The sequence below is a fragment of the Pyxicephalus adspersus genome, chromosome 9, assembly GCF_032062135.1.
Source record: "Pyxicephalus adspersus chromosome 9, UCB_Pads_2.0, whole genome shotgun sequence".
Classification (NCBI taxonomy): Eukaryota; Metazoa; Chordata; class Amphibia; order Anura; family Pyxicephalidae; genus Pyxicephalus; species Pyxicephalus adspersus.
Genome location: NC_092866.1, coordinates 6,855,146 through 6,872,653, shown reverse-complemented (window position 1 = coordinate 6,872,653; position 17,508 = coordinate 6,855,146). Strand labels below are relative to the sequence as shown.

Sequence of the window (17,508 nt, the reverse complement as noted above, 5' to 3'; positions counted from 1 at the left end):
CTGAAGTCTTCTTCTAGGTGAGGCATCTAATTAAGCCGAAACGTTGTCCTGCAATACATAAATCAGTGCAGCTTCCCACCTCCCACAAATAAAAACCCAAAAAGTAATTCAATATAAAATGGATGATTATTATTCAGATCAATAGAACCCCACACCATTTTCTGCTTCATAAAGTACTTTATTTACTCCAGCAAATGCTAAAAGGTTAAAGACATGGCTAGGTATTGGCAGAATGTATATAGAAAGATATCAGAAACATTTGATGGAGGGTGGAAGGATTCTTATTCTGCACTTGATAAATATATTTGCAAATAAACATTCAGATGCATTTGATAGAGGGGGGATTCTTCTTATGTACATGATAAATATATTTGCAAATAAACATTCACATGCATTTGATGGAGGGAGGAAAGATTCTTCTTCTGCACTTGATAATTATATTTGCAAACAAATGGAAACAATGTAACAATACACAGAGAAATGATACAATGCAGGAAACACATTGCAAGCAGCTCTGGCAAAACACTGATCATTGTATACCAATAAAACAAAATGATCTGCAGGTTTAAAAGGTACACAGCTTACAAAATAATAAGAATAAAAAAAAAATCCTCCCCATTCAACAAATATCTTACCTCTAAAATAAACATATCAACCAATAATCATTCTATAATCTCATGGAGTTCAGCAAACTTTTATCCATGTTTCAGAGAGATCCTCTTGCTGTAAGTCAATTATTTATGATTTTTAGAAGTTTATTGGGAGTTGTGTAAAATGAAAAGGGGTGAATGGTAATTTTATGGAGAAGGTAAAAGAGCAAATGTAGGATTTTGGGTTGCAGTTGATGATTTATTGTACTTGTGGTTGAATTTAGAAGACTGGGGGTGGTTGTTTGTGTCTGTATTGTGTAATAAGGAGCTAATTTGTGGGTAAAGCCAGGTTGGTGGGCACCAGCAGCCATAGACAAGCCTGGTAGCCCTCCCCTCCCTGGAGTGGCAGCCTGTATGTGTTTGTGATGTGTGCTGCAAGCAGGGTGACAGTGATGGATAGCCAATGGTAAAAGACAGACAGATGTAAGGGCGGATCTAGCAGCCAGCAATGCCAAAGAACAAGATAGGAGAAGAGAGAGAGAGAGAGGGAGAGAGAGAGAGGAGGCAGTGAGAGAGGGAGGCAAAAAAAAGAGGTTAGACTGCAAAAAAAACCTGATTCTTAGAAAATCAGCTAATCTGACAAGCACAGTGGACCAGGGTGCACCATCTCCTGTGCACATCACCCAGCTGGTACCCACTTCTCACCCCCTGGCATCCAGCACCAAGCAGACAGGAAGCCTCTTACCATCTCACCATCCTCTTGCATTGCAGGACTGCTATTTTTTTAAAGCATTTTTTTCTCTCTGCTTTTAAATCTCCTATTTCCTCAGCCTCTGAACTATTGTTTTTGGCAGCAGATAAGAAGATTCAAGCAGCAGCTCACAAAAGCAAATATCTTATTTTTTTTCAACTTCAAAGTCTTGAAAGCAGCAGAAAAAAAAGTCTCCTGGTTGCAAGTTGTTTTGGACAAAGCTATCTTCTTGTAATATTTTTTTTGTTATCCTCCTGGGTTCAGGATGTGGAGAGACCATGTGCAGATTGCTGAAGATTTCTGGAAATATCCCAGGTCCTGAAGAATGGGGGTGGTAGAAGGATTTTTGATCTTGTAAGAGATCTTTTTTTTTTCTTTTTTTTTTCATTTCCCTGGCTATCTCTCTGCTTGCAAACTGAAAGTAAATGCAGCCTTCAGCTCCACAGATCTTGAAAGTACTGCAAGCACATTGGGATTTGCAAGAGACACTCTGATTTGCTGTAGCTGTCATGCAATATGTGTTAGCCACACAAAAGGAAGGGGGAGAGAGAGAGAGGGAGAGAGAGAGAGAGGGAAAAAAAAGTGCATTTGGCAGGCAAGTAGGTGTTTGGCAATAGCAAAGAGACCAGGCTCAGAAAAAAAGCATTGAGACATTGTATTTTTAGGAGGGACTGCTCCATCTTTAAGTCAGGATTACAGCCAGGAATGCCTAATCGACCTCCAAGTACATCGATTGGCAATTGTGGCTTTTGCTGGGGTTCCCTTTTCCTGAGCTTGGACTTAAAAGTCATCCAGATATTGAGTTAAGTCATCTGATCTTGGACATCAAAAAAAAAACAAATCTAGGACATTTTCAGGTCTGGTGCAACCAAGTAACCTTTTCTGATCCAGATACCGGAGATCCTAATTGGAGAAAAGTGATCATCACAATTAATTTTTGGCTGAGACCCATTTGATGCCCAACAAGGAGCAAACTGGCAGGAAGCTTGCCCACTGAGCCAAGGGGGAGCCTTCGCTCTTTAGGACTGGAAGCAAAGTGTGCGTCGTGTGTCAATCATGCGTTGAATCTGGAGAGTCTACCCCCTCTTCCAAGAGCACAATATATTTTTTGTAAGTACGTTTTCGAACAACCCCCCTTTTTCTCCTTCTACCCTTTTGCCTTAACTCTTCTCATGCTACCGGGGGGCTTTTTTAGAAAGGTTTTTGAATTCTAACCATTTTGTTGTCTTGTTTTGTTAGGCCTTGTAGGATTACACATGTGCTTGGGTTGTTGGAGAGGTTGGGGGTATTTAGGGGTCAGATGGAGTGCAGTAGGGGGCAGGCTGGGTGAGGTGTCTGTATGTGGTAGGTCTTTTAGCTACAAGCTGTGCAGTGCAAGTGGCCTGAACTTCACTCCTTAAAAAAAAGACAAGGCGTGACTATGCTGGGAAGTTGTTGCAGAGGTTGACCCACTGCAAGAGTTCAAGCAGAGGACAGGGGTTAGAGGAGCCAGGCTGTGTTAGGTCTTTAGCTACTATGGTACTACATGCCCCAGGATGCACTGGAATCAAGGACTGTGCTTGTATCTTGCAACTACAAAGGTTAGCATGCACTGGAATAGTAGACTTATGATTTATAGCATGCGATAGGAAGCTGTGGAATTATTCCCAGGCTCTGCTGGATTTATAAAAATCTATTGTGGAACTACATGTCCCACTGTGCACTGCAATTATACGAGATGCCAAAGCGTAGTTTGTGCTTCTTCAGCACTTCCTGGATTATTTTCTCAATTTATTTTAGGATTTTTAAGTGGTTAGAAATATTTGATAAATATAGTTTATGCCGATTTATCCGATCTCTGCGGCCTCTATTGACCATACTGGTTCCTAGACTGGCACCTCCAATACAAATCTATTCATTGGCCCTTATTTTGGTGTTCTTATTGGCATCTTGGTAAATGGTGCCAACGTAACGAGGAGCTTTGCATTGCTTGGTAAATAGTGTCTTGTAATTTGTACATTTGTAACATTTTCCATCTTGCCGAAAACATAAAATGAACATCTGAATTTTGCACGTTGCCACCTTGGCCGATTGTAAAAAAGAAAGAATTGTGTTTTCCTGAACCAATGCTATTGTTCCCTTTAAGATTGCCCGGGGGGCTGTCTGCTCAGTGCATAAATATGTGAGTTTGACCGAAACAGAAATGAATGTTCATGCAGCCAAAATGCTACAAAACAAAGGTTCTCAATCCCATGTGTATGGGCCCCTTCTCATTGATGCCAAGTGTAAACAAGCTGCATGCTTTTGCTCCCTGTATCCTCTGCTGAAAATGCGTGAGCTGTCTTATTTAGAGTTAATGAGCCATTGTGTTCTGCCAGACTGATAACAGTTAAAGCTACAGGCAGCTTCCAGCTGCTTGGAGAGGGTTTGCTGGGGTTTGTGGTTCCTACAAACAGCTGGCGATTTTGTCTTTTTGTAATTCAGGTCACAGGCACCTACATTGCCTATCCCTATTGACCTAACAAGGCCGTACAAAGACAATGACGACGCAATATGAAATAAAACCTCCTAAATTTTGAGAGATATTTGTTGATTGGGTACTACGAGTTACTAATCAGAGTATATTACACTTGGGGTTATTTAATGAGCCAGCATGCGTGGAATACCATTTCCCAGCCTCCCGCACCCTATGAGGTTGTGGTGTCTCTGTAGTGTATTTATTTACACTCCACTATCCTATCCCATATCCTCGGAAGCTTTGCTCCATGACACCTTGGCTCGGTGGCTCTCACGCTTTCTACATCCTTCTCTAATCACCAGTTCGGTGTCCGCCCTGGTAGTATTATCAGAGGCCAATGATTGAAAACATTCTCCAAAATTTTACCAAAATTTTCACAATTTCGGGAACACAAATGGGAAACCAATTGCTTTTAGTAATATTTGTCATAATAATTTTCCAACCTTTTTGGAATTTTTTTGCCTTTGCTGGCACTGTAATTCTACCCGTTCTATCCAAGCTAGCTGTATTCATTACACTTTAGGAAAGACTGTAAATGTAAAAATAATATCGTACGGGTAAATATCAGTGTAGGAAGTCGTTCCTCGCTTGCGGCAGGTATCGTAAGTCCGCTTGCATGGGTTTTAGATTTTAACGATGGGAAAACGCTTACGGTTGAGGAGCAGAATGATCGTTAGGTGTCCAGTGTTACGGAATGTTCTCTGATGACCATTTTGATATTGGGAACATACCAGAGGGAACGCCAAGAATATTAATGATGATCAAATCGACTGTGAATGTTTTCACATTACAGAAAACAAAATTTGAGTCTTTGCAATAACTGCACTTTTTTTGGAATGCACCTATCGGTGGCAATGGGGCATTGTCTTGGTGGGGCAGACAGTCCCCTTGTGATGTGACAGACCCTGCGTTAAAGTGACAGTCTTTTGCTCTGCATGATGCTACAAAAGCAGACAGGTTGAGTGACAGTCCCCTGCATCAGTATGGGCTTAGTATGTGACAGCTGGCTTAGAAATGCGAGTGACAGCCCTGCTGTTGGAAGCACAAACAGTTAAAGTGACAGTCCTCGTAGCTGCATGCTCTCAGTGACAGCCTGTGTCTGCAAGCCCAGGAATGCAAGTGACAGTCCCTGCTGTTAGGAACAGGAGCATTTAAAGTGACAGCTCCCATGCCCGCCTGCTTACTAAGAGACAGTGGCATTGCACTTAGGGAAGGCATATGTGGCCCGACAGTTGCCAGCATTACAACAGATTTAGGTATCGCATGTGACTATCAGGCCTTGTAGGAGTTAACTAGAAGGAGATCAGGAATGCTCCATCAGAATTGCTCCATTGAATTTGCAACATATTGGCAAATCTCCATCCTAACAAATAGGATCCATGATTTGATATCTGCACGGTATCAAAAAAATTGCAAAGGCTCAGTAGCATGTTGCAATACTTGGTGCAGTTTTTGTGAAAAAATCTTGCCCGTTGGTGGCCACAAATCATCTCTACCTTATCACTAATAGTTAAAAAAATGGCACCTATTTCTGGCCATGGCTTTTGCTGGGTGGTATTCTGTATTAGATTGCAAATCATCGAGCTAACACACCAGGATAAGGATCTACATTTTCCAAAAAGTTCATTAATTTTCAGCAACGTCCAATGAAAATGAAAGTCACATGGCTGATAATAAAGATCCTTATCCTTGTTTTAATTGAGCTCAGTGCCAATATGGACAGTGGGAGGTCGGGCAGACTTGCAGGAAAGACATATTTATGCAGCTATTAGATAAACATGCATGCTCAGACCATATGAATGTGCATGTGTTTATAACTATGGCATGGCCAAATGCAAAAGCATGCAACATGACCGAATGGTGTCTTTCGGCCAGAGGTGTTTGGTGCCATCTGCTGGTGCCCACCCAAGGATCGCCACCCAATCTGACTTTAGGTAAAGATCATGCCATGCCTATTGATTTCTATATTTACATATTTTAGGATCTGGAACCTAAAAATACCCAGAGGCATAAAAAACATTTTATAGAAGGAACCTGGCGAAAAAAAGGACGCTGGTCTGCAAAAATGTTTGTGCACTGAGCAGATACAACCACAACCTTGAAATGTATTTTGGATAAAGTTCTTTTTTTAAGGACTGGTTGGCCAGGGGTGGTTAGTAATGGGCACATGCTGCCTTAGATGAATGGTCCTTGTACCGGTATTGGTCCCTGTGTTTGCAGTCCCTGCATGTGCATGCGTCTGATTGCATGGAAATTCTGCATTTGCAGGCTTTCAGCCCCTGTAGTGGCATGCCATGGGATCCAGCTATGGTGCCCGTAGACATGCCCTCTTGTTTCTATCCGCAGTGTGAAGTCCCTATTCTAGAAGTCCTCCTATAGACTTCCTCTTTAATTGTTTGCAGATACAAAACCAGTCCCTGGGATTTAGGATTTGAGATTCCTGTCCCTGTAGCAGTGTGCCAGTCCCTGCCCATATTTACAGCCTTCCCTGTAGATGTTAGAAGAAAGTTAAAGTGACATCTTACATATTTGCGGTGCCAGGCCTGTATTCTGAGTAACAATCTGGTTTATCTACTGCCAGTCCCGCTTGGGCACACAGCCTGCTGTCAGGCACCCAATTGTAGTGCTTTGTAGGAGTTAACACTGGCAGCTTTTTTGTCTGTATGTTATGAGCCCTCTAATATTTCCTGTGCCAGGCTCTATATTCTCACCACCAGTCCTTTATTGGCAGTGCCAGTCCCTTTATACTGTATTCCTATTGTTAGTCCTGTATTTATAATTCTACATTTGCAGTGCCAGTTGCTATATTTGTAATGCCAGTCTTGTAGTCACTTCAGTGGTTGTTTGTTTTGTCAGTGCATTGGCAGTGCCAACAGCTTTATTAAAGAGCCAGTGCTGTATTATTATTGCAAGTCACTGATATGGCATTGCTATTTCCTGTATCATTAGTGCTAGTTCCTATCGGGTAGTGCCAATCATTGTACTTGCAGTGCCAGTCCTGTATTAGGAGTACCCCCCATGTTGGCAGGTCAGTTTGTTATGCTTGCAGTTTACTGTTCTTTATGCAAAGTGTCTTTAGTGGCAGTGCCAGTCTTATATTTGTAGATTCAGTCTTGTAGTTGCAGTTCTTGCATTACCAGTGCCAATTCTAATATTTGTAGTGCCAGTCTTTGTATTTGTAGTGCCCATTCTGAATTTGATTTGCAGTGTCAGTAGTTGTATTGTCATTCCAGTGTCAGTAGTGGCAGTGCTGCTCCTTGTATTTTCAGTCTTTGTATTATCAGAGCCAATCAATGTATTGCAGAGATAATGGCTGTGTTGGCGGTGCCAGTTTTGTGTTTTTATTGCAGCAGTACCTGGATTTCAGTGCAAATGATTGGGCTGGCAGTGCCAGTGGCAGTATTGTTATTGTAGTCCTGTATTCTTAGTGTGATTTGCTATATTATTAGTTCTGGATTTATATTGCCAGCTGTTACATTTGCAGTGACAGCACCTATGGCTGCATTGTTGGTGGCAGTCCTATTTTTGTAGTGCTTTTTGTTTTACTTGCAGTGCCAGTGGCTGTATTGTCCATGCCAGTCCTATATATCCAGGACCGGTTATTATATTTGCAGTGCCTGCCTTCCTTTATCAATGCACTTAATTATAGTTGCAGTGCCAGTCTTGCTTTAGTGCCAGTTCTGGTTGCAGTCTTTAATGCCTGTCAGTGCCAGACCTGTATTACCAGTTCCAGAAATTATAGTTTGTGCCAGGTTTCATATTTGCTCCGGCTGAGTTATCTGTCGCAGTTTTTAATTTGCAGTGTCACTTATTAAGGTTTGCAATGCCAGTCTTCTAATATTGTTGTCTCGTAGTCCTGCTTTTGCCATGCCAGCCATTATAGTTTCAGTGCCAATCCTTCATGTGCAGTGCCAGTCATTGTAGTTGCAGTGCAAATCCTATAATTCCAGCTCCATTGGCTGCATTTTCAGATTGCAGTGCCAGTCTTGCATGTGAAGTACCATTCATTATAATTATTGTGCCAGTCATTATAATTCCAGGGCCATTTACTGTAGTTTCAGTGCCAGTCTTGTATTTGCAGTGCCAGTCTTCAAAGATACAGTACCAGTTATTATAATTTCAGTGCCAGGTGTGATAGCTACAATGCCAATTATTCTAGTTGCAGTTCTGTCAGTGGCAGTTACAATAATTGCAGTATCAACTATACTAGTTAAAGTGCCAGTCATTATAATTGAAGTGCCAGCCTTTATAGTTGGTGTGCCAGTTATTATATTTGCAGTGCCACGTATGATAGCTACAGTGCCAGTTATTCTAATTGCAATGGAAGCCCAGTACTGTCAGTGGCAGTTATTCTAGTTGCAGTGCCAGTCTTTATAGTTGCAGTGCCAGTCATTTTAGTCGCAATGCCAGTTATTATGTTTGCAGTGCCAGTCATTTTAGTTTCAGTGAAAGTTATTATGTTTGCACTGTCAGGCATGATATCTACAGTGCCAACTGGTCTAGTTGCAGTGCCAGTCATTATGGTTTTAGTGCCAGTTATTATTATTGCAGTGCCAGGAAAGATAGCTACATTGCCAGTCATTCTAGTTACAGTGCAAGTTATTATGTTTGCAGTGTCAGGTATAATAGCTACAGTGCCAACTGGTCTAGTTGCAGTGCCAGTTATTCCAGTTGCAATGGCAGTCCAGTACTGTCGGTGCCAGTCATTGCAGTTGCAGTGCCACTCATTATAACTGCAGTGCCAGGTAAGATAGGTACATTACCAGTCATTCTAGTTGCAGTGCCAGGTAATAATTATTGCAGTGCCAGGTAAGATAGCTAGATTGCCAGTCATTCCAGTTGCAGTGCCAGTTATTATTATTATTGCAGTGCCAGTCATTGTAGTTGCAGTGCCAGGGAATTATTATTGCAGTGCCAGGTAGGATAGCTAGATTGACAGTCATTTCAGTTGCAGTGCCAGGTAAGATAGATACAGTGCCAGTCATTTTAGTTGCAGTGGCCCTTGCCTGGTCAGTGCCAGTCCCTATATAGTGAGTCCCATGCCCTGTCATCCCATTGGCTGTCTTGTCCCTGGCAGCGCTGTCGCTCAGGAAGGAGTGAGCGCTGTGTGTGTCTTGCAGCGCTCGGAGTTGGAGTGACGCGCTATCATCTCTCCGTCTCCCGGCTCTGCCTGTTGCAGCTGTGATCGGATCGCCGGGGATCTCCACCGGGCACACAAGCCGTGCTGCCCCCCCCCTCCCCGGTGCCCCCCCCCCATGCCTCCCCCCTGGACCCCCTCCCCTCCTCCACGCGTTTATTTTTACACCAATTTTCTCTCTTCTCTCCCCCCTGCAAACTTGCAGGAGGCGCCGGTGCCAAGGGGCTGCTCCTGCTGTCGGTGCATGAAAGTGGATGAGCCCAGAGGATCTGTGGGGGCCCCAGAAAGTCTCCGTGCCCCCCCGCCAGGAAGAAGAGAGCCAGAGGAGGCGCCCAGACCGGCAGCATGCCGAGGAGGAAGCAGCAAGCACCCAGGAGAGCTGCAGGTACAACCATTGCAATCCTCTGACAATGCCATATTGCTGCTAATTACCATGCCCCCTCCATACCCCCTCTATACCTCTCCATACCCCCTCTATACCCCTCCATACCCCCACTATACCTCCTCTATACCCCCTCCATACCCCCTCTATACCCACTCCATACCCCCTCCATGCCCCCTCTATACCCCATTACCCACCTTCCTCCATACCCCCTCTATACCCCACCATACCTAATTACCCACCTGCCTCCGTGCCCCCTCCATACACCTCTCTATACCTTCTTCCATACCCCAGCACCTCTCAGTGCTCAGATGTCTGGATAGCAAAATGAAAACAGAGCCAGACTGGGGGATTTGGTGTGTTTGCAATGCTGGGAGAATATTATTGCTTGCTGTGTATTTGTGGGGGGTAAAGGGGTGACTGTGCATGCTGAAAAAAAAAAAGTTAAAATCTTCTAAAAAAATTCCAGGCCTCCTCTTGGCATCCCATGCTAAAAACTTTTGATGGGAGCCGGGCACTACGTCATTACTTGGCACCCTGCAAAAGAGTCAAAAATGCCCATTATAGCCGATAATTGCACATTTCCTCGATCGGATCGGGGTGTTGACCCATGGGTGCCGGACCCGTCCAAAGTTACCAAGCGCTGCTTTTATTTGGTTCAGTGTGCACCTAAAATAATAGAGAATTGGCATTTATGGCGAGGATCCCCCACAACCCATCCACACCCCATTTGACCTTTGGGGCCCTAGTGCAGTGGCACCCTCTGTAACCCTGGATAGGTTCCCCATGCTCCCTCCCTTGCCTTGTGTTTCTTGCACTTTTTATTGCTGTGTTTGATTCATTTGGGTGAAACATTCTATGAGAAGGAAGCAGGGGTCAGGTTATGTTTGTATAGAGGAGGGGGTTAGAGTTGAGGTTATGGAGAGAGCAAAGGGATCTGCAGACAAATTCTGACAAAGAATTCTTGGATAGGGTTGAGATTATTGATCAGCTGATCACATGACCGGACCTATATTTATTCCCTATATATATATATATATATATGTATGCATTTTTTTCCTGCCTTTGAAACTGAGCTAGAGGAAAAATGAGGAACATTAAAAGGTCTGTTTCTTGTCAGAAGCTCTGACCTAGCCGGCTAAACGTCCCCCTCCTCTTCCTCTCTCCATATTTGGCACTCTATATATTTAATTCCCAGGGTTGTCTGTTATAAGCGTCGAGCCCTTGTTGCAAATGTCAACTCTTATTAGGATTTAGCAATCTCTTTTTTTTTCTGAAGCTATAGGGGACGAGAGGAAAAGGAGGGGTGGATCAAGGTAGGAGGGGAGAAGAGAGGAAGGGAGCCAAAATAATAATCCAAAAAAAAAAAAAAAAAAAGATCATTTTGCAATAATGTTCAGTTAGGACATGTGCTGTGGGAAGGGATTGCATTGATGGAGCTTTGCCATCCTTCATTGGATGAGTGATTGATGGCCTGTCAGCTGGCTGTCTTTGATCTATTCATTCCCAATAAACATCAATAAATCACTGGCTCTGCAAGCACAAGGGGTCAGGTGACGTCAGACCGTGCCCCGTAAACTTCCTGGCCTGCAGTCACCGTGCCCATGTGGCCGAGAACAGACCTGCCTGCCTTGGCTTTGCACTAGGGCACTCATACCCGCAGCATTGTATTAAAAAACAAAAACATTCTTACTTTATTTTATTTATTTTTTTTTTAGAATATTTTGCTACAATTGTGTTCACAGTATTTATATATATTTTATGTTTATTTGTCACTCTGTATTATAAAGTTTCCATTTGTTTATTTTTTACTTTTACGTAAATACCCAAACAGAGGTGATTGTTTTTATGTAAAATATTTGCGCTGCAGGATGTATTGTACCTGAAATTGTACCGAGAAATAAATACGCAAACAGACGTGATTGTTTTAGGTATACTATTTGCTCCGCAGGATGTATAGAACCCCTAGGCCTGAAATTGTACCCACAAAGTTTTATTATTGATTTTGGTTTGAGACTTTTAAATCAACGCAATGCAACTGTTTGCCTATTGTGTATTTATATCGGTGAGTGGGTGGTCATCTACCCATGAGTATGTTTTTGTGTCTGATTACTGTTTTATTCAGGATGCTGCTACTTCTTATGACTTTTTTGGGGGTGAGAGGTGGACGTACCGTTTCCTTGAAATGCAAGTGCTGGGGAACGGGTGTTCTGCAAAAGTCCGGGTTTGTTGGGCCAATGTATCAATAGCTCTTAGTATATATTTTAGCTTGTGTATTATGTGTTTTTTATTAATATTTGGAGGTTGTAGATGAAAGAACAGCAAGATATTACTAGGTGTAGACGTACTTTCCACCACCCGCACCGTGCACTATTTTTTGGTTTAGCTTGGTTGGGTGTTTTGTAGCCCAATATGGGATGAGGAACTACAAGTCTTACATCTGTTCTTCCTTTGTGGCCTTTTTACCTAATCTTTACACGTTCCCATATGTGTTATCTTTCACTATTGTACCAGTTTCAGTTCACCTTTCCCTGGCTCTTTTTGCATTACATAAAACACCCGAAATACTTGCATCATTCAACTATTTTGGGTGCATTTTTTGCTTTTTCTTGCTATCTTTTCAGTTACACCAGCAGCTTAGTTAAAAGTTAAAAAAACACGATTGCTCTGCAGCTAATAAGAAAGGAGAGAATGCTTTTACTCTATCAAAATGACCCGTCAACATGGCTTTGTTTCATATTTGATTTAATTGTCTCCTTCCTGACAGGGACATTCATCAATAGCTTAATGGTCAATCATACGCTGGCTGTGCATGCTGTATTATATAGGATGGAAAGAGCCTGTGTGTAATGGATAATGCTGGGAATAAGCAAATTGTTACTTATTTAGGAGAGGGAGGAGGAGGAGGCCTATGTGTTGAGGTTTGGACAGCATGGAGAGACAGGGAGCAACATGGTGGCAGCAATGGGGTGCTGGGTTCAGGTAAAGTCAGGATTTGCTCAGCTGGTATTCTAAGTCTGAGTTTGGCTTGGTTCTATCTGAACGTCTCCCCACTTTACCATGTAACCGCATTATTATGATGTTTTTATAGCAGCCAAATGGTATGCCGAAGACTGTTATAATACACACATATTACAAGAGAAAAGGTACTGAGTAGTAAGGACCTTGTATAAATATTAACTCTGTATTTTATAAACTTCTGTATTTTATTCAGCGTGTGTTAAAGTTTTTGTGGCTGCAGTAGGGGCTGAACTTTATATGAATGAATTATCATAATCGCTTTTAATATCGCCAATGACTTCAGTAGTGTTGTACAAGTGAAGACATGCAGGGGTAAAACAATTGCAAATAACCATAGCATCCTAGCATACACAGATTTGTAATATACCAAATGAAAAAAAAAGATCCTAATGAGTGGAAGGGACAAATATGAGAGATATGTCATTAGGGGTTTGTTGTAGAGTGCAGTTGTAAGAGGGGTGGGAAAGAGTACAGCGCTGTGTAATATGTTAGCGCTATATAAATCCTGTTTAATAATATTAATAATAATAATAATTATTTAGGTCTCCATTACCTATCTGATATGGTTGTTTGAAAGATGTTTGGAGATAGCAAATGTTTAATGACCATTATGAGGTTCTAGAGATAGGTGCAGCATTGAAAAGACCTGTAGATGTAAATGAAGTGTGAGTTGGTTCACAGTTCACAGAGTTCATGTCTAAAGGGGTTCCAAAGATGGGTACAGCACAAAACAAATCCTGTATATTAATATGAAAAATGAGTTAGGTATTTGTAATACCTGGGATGGACTGGAGATGCCCAATGGAAAGTGGTGACCATTCAAGTGAGCAAATGATGGCTTTGGTTGGTTGCATACCTGTGTTCTGTGTAAAGCTATGCAGAATCGATCATGTGCAATCCTAAAAAAATAAGAGTTTTTCTTTTTAAACCTCATTGTTCTTCCTTCTCACCTTTTCTTTGATGGATGTTATGGTCAACTTGGCTGGTGCAGAAACATGGTCCTACTTGGTCACTCCCGGAATCTTCCCACACCCTCCCATCAACCTTTAGATTCCTTAAAAACATTTTTATTTCTTTTATCCAACCCCCCAGCTGAAAGGTCCGCTCAGCCGTAAGAAAAGAAAAGTTGTTTTGCCAGCTTCATTAGTGTTCACCTAATTAGCTGTAAACCTGATGGATTCCTGACAGCTCTAATGATTGGAGATGACAAGCGGCGAGCAGTGTCATTCAGGAGAATTAGGTTTGTAGCTAGTTTGATGTAATCAAGTTGATATTACACAGTCCTGCTCGCCTTTAGTTGTGCATTAACTCAATTTTCTACTGCAGGTGACAAATGGGTTTTTGGTACCTGGATAATCATTTGGCTGGGATTAGGGGCCTCCGTAATGGCTCTGCACAGGGAGAGGAGCTCAGGAGGTTTGTACAACCTGAGGGACTGATGGATGCTTAGAGCGGCTTGTTAACTCTATACAGAATAATCCTGAACAACAATCTGTACATGACACTCAATACACTGCACCTGCACATTTACAGCTCTTCCTATTCTTCTTCTTTTTTCTCCTTCCTATCCTTCCTTCTTCCCTCGCCTTCCATATTCCTTCCTCTCTTTCCTCCTTCCTTCATTTATACTTTCCATCATTTGTCTTCTACCTTCCTTTCTCCCCCTTGTCTTCGTATTCATCCCTCTTCTTTCCTTTGCTTTTACCTTCTTCTTCTTTCTATTACTATCTTACTATTACTATTACTATCTTACTATATTATTCATCAGTCATTCTTTACATTGTTCTATTCATCTTTCTTACATTCACAATATATCTATTGTTCTTTTCATAATTAGATTTTTTTTTTTATTTCTTCAGTTTGACTAATACTTTCATTTTATCAATCATTATATCTTTTCTTTCTTTCTCTTCGCTTCTCGTCCTTTCTTTGCATTCTTTTCTCTTCATTTCTTTCCTTCCTCTTTTTTTCTTTCCTTTCCTTTCTCTTCCTTTCTTTCTTTTCTCTTCTTTCCTTTCCTTTCCTTTCCTTTCTCTTCTTTCCTTTCCTTTCTCTTCCTTTCTTTCTTTTCTCTTCATTATCTTTCCTTTCTATCCATTCCTTTCCTTTCTCTTCCTTCCTTTCCTTTCTCTTCTTTCCTTTCCTTTCTCTTCCTTTCTGTCTTATCTCTTCCTTTCTATCCATTCCTTTCCTCTGTCTTCATTTCCTTCCGTTCCTTTCTCTTCCATCCTTCCTTTCCATTCTTTTCTCTTTATTTCCTTTCTTTCCTTTCTCTTCTTTCCCTTCCTTTCTTTCTTTCCTCTTCATTTCTCTTCCTTTCTATCTATTCCTTTACTTTGTCTTTATTTCCTTCCTTTCTTTTCCTTTCTCCTCCTTTCTATCCATTCCTTTCTTTTCTTTCCTTTCTCTTCATTTTGTTTCTTTCTCCTTCCTTGTTTCTTCCCTATCTCCATCTTCCCTCTTTTTCTTTCTTCCTTTTTCATCCTTTTCTTTCCTTTCTTTTCTCTCTTCCATAATTCCTCTTTTTCGTGGAACCTTTCCTTTTCCTTTCTTCCTTCTTCATTTATTATCATCCATTATATTTCACCCTTTTTATTTACTTCCTAGCAGGGCGGTTTTATCAAAAAACATTTTACTTTGAATTAAACAGATTGATAGACACACACATATATACAAACCACATACAGAACATATTCCTACTCTCATCACATAAAACATCCCTTCCTTTCCTAATATTTCAGACCTCATCCTTGCACCCGCTCTCTTGTTCAACATTTGCACTAACCCAGCAGATATCAGAGGCCTCAGCGTGGACTTGTGGCCTAGGAGCATCTGGGAATTTGTGTATAGACTAAAATCCCTATTTTACTTAAAAGCTAAAAGGAAAATAAAATCACTTTTTTCATAACATTGTTCTGTTTATTTTGAGATTAGATACAATTTTACCAGACGGTTGAAAATTGCACTAGCTCCTGCAACTGACACATTATTCGGAAATCTCTTTAAGCCTCCGTTTCGGGGGGTCAGCCACGAGTTTTTAGGGCACAGCGCTCTGCCGGGTCGACATTTCCAAGTCCTTTTTTTTTCACGATCCTCTCAAGAATCATACACTATCTTCTGGAATAAATGCTTTTACAGTGACACCCTGGAGCATATTATTTGCCTAGGAAAAAAAAACTGCCATACATTGGTCTATGGGGATGAGATTACTCCTTGCAAGCTAGCTGACAAAATGATTAGCTATGGATGTCCATTGCTTTCTTGCAAAGAAAAAAAAAAACCAACAATAAAAAGGAGGGAAAAAAAGAAAGTTAAAAAAAGCTTAAATTGAAGGCTTGCTTGAAAGATTTCAGCGATATCCTGGGCTTGAAAAAAAAAAAAGATACGAAATGTTTTCAGCATCATCTGCCATCTCTCCCATTAGCTTGACAGCTGTCAATTAGTTTTTCAGTGTTCCTGGCTGCTACAGTTTATTGCCTGTCGTTGATGTTGTCATTTTGCTCCCTGTTTCGCCTTGAGCGTTATCATGTGCAGGAAAGAAACAGTCAATAGCTGATGTATCAGCAGTTATTTCTTAAATTGGCTCACAAGTCTGCATTTTTTTCTCTTTCTTTTTTTTTTGTCCTAAAGATTGTATTGTACAGTGATTACAATGGATTGTGACTACAGCACAGCTATGGGAGAGAGATTCACTGCAACCCAGCAGTTAGGCCGATTATGAAGGCTCCTTGTTGTCTTTTTCCAGATTAGAAAGCAATGGAGGAAGGTGGGGTATTATATATTTTTGAATTGCTGCTGTGCTTTCAAGCTGCTATGACGTTAGCTTCATTGTATTGCAGGAAAGGCCCGGATTGCGGCACCAATTTACAGGAAAAAAAAAATCATCACCTTTATTAGCTCACTGTTAACCTTTTTTTTTGCAACAACCAGAAAAAAAAAAAAAAAAAGGCCGTCAAGTTTGCACCGTTAACCTGCGTACGCTTTACTATGGCGTGACCCTGGGTGCACCTTTAGGCTGCTAAAAATTTCCTAAGGTGTAGCGGAATTTTTTTTATTTTTATGGGTAAACCGCAAGCTCCCGATGGTCAGATGAGGTGAACCTCCCATTTGTCCAACGCTTGCTTCTTGATCAAGACCAAAATCATCAGCAACATTTTTTTTTTGCTGCCTTGCAGAAGTTGTTTGATTACGTTCAAATGTAATTAAACCGAATAGACAGGTCCTCCTTTTTTTTTTTTTGACGAGTGCATAAAATAATTGCATAATAAAGTAGGTTGACAATTTTATGTATGGTTGATCAACTGCCATGATACATGCACTTAAATAATTGTACGTCCTTCAAGCGCGCATTCTTTCTTGCGAGTCATTACATTAATTTGATGTACAGAAGCCCCAAACAATAGTAGTTTTGCTTTATTTCATGTCTGTGACATTCCGTTAAGGCTTAACGATTCAGCGTGTACCTTTTCCCATTTTCCTTTGATTTCAATGTGTAAAAAAAAAAAAAAAATCCGTACCATTTAGTTCAAAGGACTTTTCATTATCACCCATGAAACGGAATTGATATAGCAACTAAGCTTTGTGTATTTTTTAAAAAGCCATTTGTTATTTGTGTGCATTTTTTGCTGTGCTGTAGGCTTTGTTTTTAATGTGCGTTTGCCTACTTTTTAAAAAGCCCATCACCCCATAAACATTAAAAAGTGCGCTCCGTTCTTTTCTTACATCAAAAATGTAGCATGGAATTTATTATTATTAAACAGGATTTATATAGCGCCAACATATTACGCAGCGCTGTACATTAAATAGGGGTTGCAAATAACAGACAGATACAGACAGTGACACAGGAGGAATAGAGGACTCTGCCCCGAAGAGCTTACAATCTAAGCAGTGGGGAATTATCACACAATAGGAATTATAGTTATTTGGCTTCTTGAATAAGGTCTGCTTACGTTTTAAAAAGTAAAAAAGTTGCACTTAGTTGTTAGATTTGAAGTGTGAGCCTTGAAGACAAATGTAAGCTTTGCTGGTTGGTGCTTTCAACGATAAATTATTAATTTGGCCCGACAGGACATATGTTTCTAATTATCAGGGGTGTGTTTTTAACCTGTAACAGCTGTTAGGGAATAAAAA

The 17,508-nt window shown here is 41.1% G+C and overlaps 1 protein-coding gene across 1 annotated transcript in view; it reads left to right on the top strand.

Annotated features, from left to right (window-relative positions):
* Positions 1-1,147: 1,147 nt before the first annotated feature.
* TSHZ3 (teashirt zinc finger homeobox 3) overlaps positions 1,148-17,508 on the top strand; it is a 71,350-nt gene continuing 54,989 nt past the window's right edge. The window contains exons 1-2 of the mRNA XM_072422435.1: positions 1,148-2,451; positions 9,181-9,360. Coding sequence (XP_072278536.1) covers positions 9,321-9,360 — 40 coding nt within the window. The 5' untranslated portion in view covers positions 1,148-2,451; positions 9,181-9,320. The remainder of the gene's footprint in view (positions 2,452-9,180; positions 9,361-17,508) is intronic.